This window comes from Anopheles arabiensis, chromosome 3, assembly GCF_016920715.1.
Source record: "Anopheles arabiensis isolate DONGOLA chromosome 3, AaraD3, whole genome shotgun sequence".
Classification (NCBI taxonomy): Eukaryota; Metazoa; Arthropoda; class Insecta; order Diptera; family Culicidae; genus Anopheles; species Anopheles arabiensis.
Window position 1 is genome coordinate 9,196,232 of NC_053518.1, and position 4,034 is coordinate 9,200,265.

Sequence of the window (4,034 nt, forward strand, 5' to 3'; positions counted from 1 at the left end):
CCAGTGTGATACAGTGGAACCGAGATGCAGTGGTGGGTTCGATTAGGGTTTTGCTGTTAACCTCCGATCAATTAGCTGATACAGCGTTCGGCAGCTGAGCAGTTAAGGAGCCGTTTCATTTGCTCAAACATGATTGTAATAGCTTATTGATTTAAATCTTGTACGTGTGAGCTGTGTGATCCCGGTGGCAGGAAAGCGGAAATAGAATTTTATGAAGTGCGAACTTAAATATTAAAATAAGCAGCATTCAAATATTCATATATAATCGTAACGCGACCATGTGTGTGACACCTTTCATCGAACGTTTATCTTGCATGGTAAATAATTCAGCGCCCATTACGAGGACCAATAGATCAAAAGGATTTGAAGCGCAGTTAGCAAATGCAAAATTGTGTGAGGACATTTGCAATTGTCTTTTGAGCGCGTGAAGACATGGTTAGGCTTTTCTTCAGCAAAACAAGGTAAGTTCTAGTGTACTATATTGCTGTGCTGATCAAATCGAATGTACAAATATATTTAACTACTTCTAGAGTAACCAAACTCTTTACTAGGAAGGATGAAAGGCCAGAGATGTTTCTACCATCGTTGCGTATGATTTTGTTCATTTTTCGAATGTTTTACGCGTGGCCGGACGAGCATTTGGAGAAAAGTGCTCTCTGGTGGTACCGTGCAAAGGGTGTGCTGTTTCGTGTGTTTTTCATATATCTTTCAGCAGCCACACAGCTTGCTTACAACTTCACTGTGACTAGTCGTGAGGTGAGATGTGCAGATGTACTCAATTTTGGTAAATAATCTATTTAAATTGAGTGGTCTTTCCGTACAGGAACTGTTTGCTGGAATGTTTGTGCTGCTCACTCAGCTTGTGATGATACTGAAGATGGAGTTTTTCTACAAAAATGTGTCCAAAATTCAACAGCTCATCCGTAGACTGAATGGCAAGCTCTACCAGTCGAGAAATGCGGAGGAAGACATGTAAGTAGTTGATATTGTTTGATGTCTGAATCATTAGCTATTCCCACTTATACAATCGATTGGCAGTCCGCTGGCGAGTGCGCGTAAGAAGTCAACTATATTCTGGGTCTTGTACTTCATGTTTTCCGATGGGCTGGTTACGGAGTGGTTAGTGATATCGTTGTTGCTCACTACTTTGATTGTACCGGTGTGGCCCGGAGTAGATCATACCACCCCGTATTGGGTAGTTTTAATGGTTATCTTGTATCAGTACTTGGCAATCGTTCTCAACGCTTCGTTTAACATATCATGGGACTCATTGGTGGCAGCACTGTTGGCGTTAACTAACGCTCATCTTCATCGACTGCAAATACAGCTATTAAAGGTGGTGTACTGGTGGAAACGGTTATGTTGATTCAGCACTCATCTGTATGTGGTTTGTAGGTAGGACATCAGAACCGTAATCTGCAGGTGGATGCTAATAAGCGTATGATTACGGTCTCTCCAAACGATGATGATGCTCGGAGCGTCCCACCGAAATCAGATGCAGATGTAGTTTACAATGAACTACTACTATGTATTATCTTTCATCAGGAAGTAACTGGGTAGATAGATAAAGGAATGAAGCCCTGCAGTTGTTCTACAACTGTTAGATGCACTCTCTATTTTCGCAGATTTCTTCGCGAAGTGCTGACCCTGTTCAGTGGACCGATGCTTTCTCAGCTGTACTGTTCCGTGTTCATCCTGTGTATTACCGAGTTTCGTTTGCTCACAGACGTGAACACAATGGCCGATACGATGCAGGCGGTAATGTACTTGGTGTGCCTTGTCATACAAGTGGTACAATACTGTTATTTTGGCAATGAAATTAACTACATGGTAAGTAGTTGAAAACTGCAGTTAGAACTGTATTTGTAACCGTTATTGCAATTCAAGGCTCAAAAGGTGCATCAAGCGACCGCCTTTGTGAACAACCCGGATATGAACATCAAAACTAGAAAGCTTCTTATAGCTTTTCAACAGATGTAAGCTTTTAGAGGCGTATTCTAAATGTGATACATTTAATACACTTTTCACAATTCCAGAACCGCTCGAGGAATAAAGTGCAGTGCGAAGTACATTTTTACAATCGAACTGAGCATGCAGACCTTTGTGACGGTAAGGCAAAATGGTAGACACAACATTTTAGGAACTCGTTATTAATAATTTTTCTTTTCGCAAAGATCATCAAAACATCTTACTCATATTTGGCAGTTTTGAGATCGATGACGGATTAGGTCGTTCTTTGGGAAGTGCGATGACATTCTGGATATTGACTTGAAAATTAAATGAAACTTTTCAACTTTCAGCGCAGATTGCTTGTAGTTTTAAGAATTTAGAACGCTTTCCATTGGATGATGAATAATAAAACACGTCCCCACGTTGCTGTTAGTCCGCTTGCAGTCACGCCAAAGCATGAAACAAGAGACCTTTGCGTTTATTTAAAACAAAATATTTCCTTGACACTGCAATTGCAACGAAAACTGAGTGAAAATCCCAGGCAAGAGCAAATGATTTACGACGCCGTATGTCTACGTAAGCACTTACTGCTCCCTTGCGATAATGAAGCACCAAAGTCTATCCGATTAGTCTTTCTCTTGCTCCTGATTTCACTCCCAGCCTCCCTCCCCCCCCCCCCTCTTAATCACCTCACCCCGGGGCGGTGCAAAATGTCGTTGGTGCCGAGATAGTACGAGGTGTAGATTAACACGAAAGTCGTGCACTGTTCGGAGGTAGCTGGCATTCGGGAGAATAAAAATCAAATTAGATAAAGCAACTCGAAACCCCCTTGGGTGCAGTTGTCGCTGTCTTGCAGTCGAGTCAGGCCAAACGGTAGCAAGCAAACGCCGCGTACACCCCCGGCCTGCACACCATTATCAATGCCAGCGGCACCTTAAGTGGAACAGAGTGAAGATGGGTTCGAGCGAAACTGTGTTTTGATCCGATCGAGAGTGCTGGCCGTATGCACAGGTTCGAGCGAAACTGGCAGAAGTGTTTTGATCCGAGGGAGGTCAGTGACGGGTGAACTTCAGCCGCGAATCGTTTTCGAATCTCGCAGCCAGTTCCAGGCGACTAGCTGTGCAACCGTTCGGAGGAACAAACTTGCATTGTGCAGCTAGAAAATGTACGCTGTAATTGTTGGTGCTTTCTTGCTGCTATTCCCAGCCCATCTTGAAAATATTGTCGGCTTTGAGAAGGAGAAGGGGAAGGCGTTTACAAGCTGATCCGGGTGGCTCGTTACGGCAGGAAATGGGGATTTCCCGCTGCGTTTGTGTGACAAGCGCCATGCGCTGAGATTAATGGGAAGCGCAAAGGAACGAACTTAACGGTGGTTGAGCAGTGTTTGATGGTGAAGAATGAGTTCTTTAAGATACTTTAAGCTTTTGTCTATAATCCGAAAAAAACATTTGACCGTATTTTGGATAATATAATGATAGTTATTTTTTCAACAAGAATGAACACATTTTTTTTATTAGTAAACACATCTTCAGTGTTCTTTCAAGAGCGCCACCTATCGGAGTGTGATAAAACTAACGTCACGTAACGCTGAATAGTACAACCGCTCGTGATACGAAAGGAGAATACTTTAATTTGGATGGTAAAATTGCTCAGATAATAAAACGAACCTACTTCGTGATCTATTTCTTCGCCCATAAATAATATGCCACAAAAATTTACGACCAGCGCACAAACAAACAACTGCAAACCAGATCGTGCGTTGCTTGTGAGAGAAATTTCATAATCGGTCAACGGTTCTGGCAAGTCTTACATTTTTTTTGCGCGATGCTCAAGTTGCCAATTAATTAGTATTTACTCACGAGCACAGTGTCTATAAAAAAATGGCGCACCTATAATTTGTTGACTTTGTTTTGGGGCGCACACAACGGTCCGCGGCGACCCGGTGTTCAGCAAACCCAGACGAGTACGATCACGTCGCCGCCGCCGCAGTGTACGATGTTTGGTAAAATAATTAATAATAATTTTCATAACATAATGCAGCCTGGCGCAGCGTTCGGCGGTACGGCGGTATGAAGCTTTATGAT

At 42.8% G+C, this 4,034-nt stretch overlaps 1 protein-coding gene across 1 annotated transcript; it reads left to right on the forward strand.

Annotated features, from left to right (window-relative positions):
• Positions 1-432: 432 nt before the first annotated feature.
• LOC120905095 (odorant receptor Or1-like) lies at positions 433-2,350 on the forward strand. The gene is made up of 9 exons (XM_040315794.1): positions 433-461; positions 531-756; positions 824-972; positions 1,039-1,336; positions 1,396-1,556; positions 1,626-1,830; positions 1,888-1,976; positions 2,037-2,109; positions 2,175-2,350. Exons 1-9 carry the CDS (start codon positions 433-435, stop codon positions 2,226-2,228), a joined length of 1,284 nt encoding a protein of 427 aa, XP_040171728.1. The 3' UTR covers positions 2,229-2,350.
• The last annotated feature ends 1,684 nt before the right edge of the window (positions 2,351-4,034 follow it).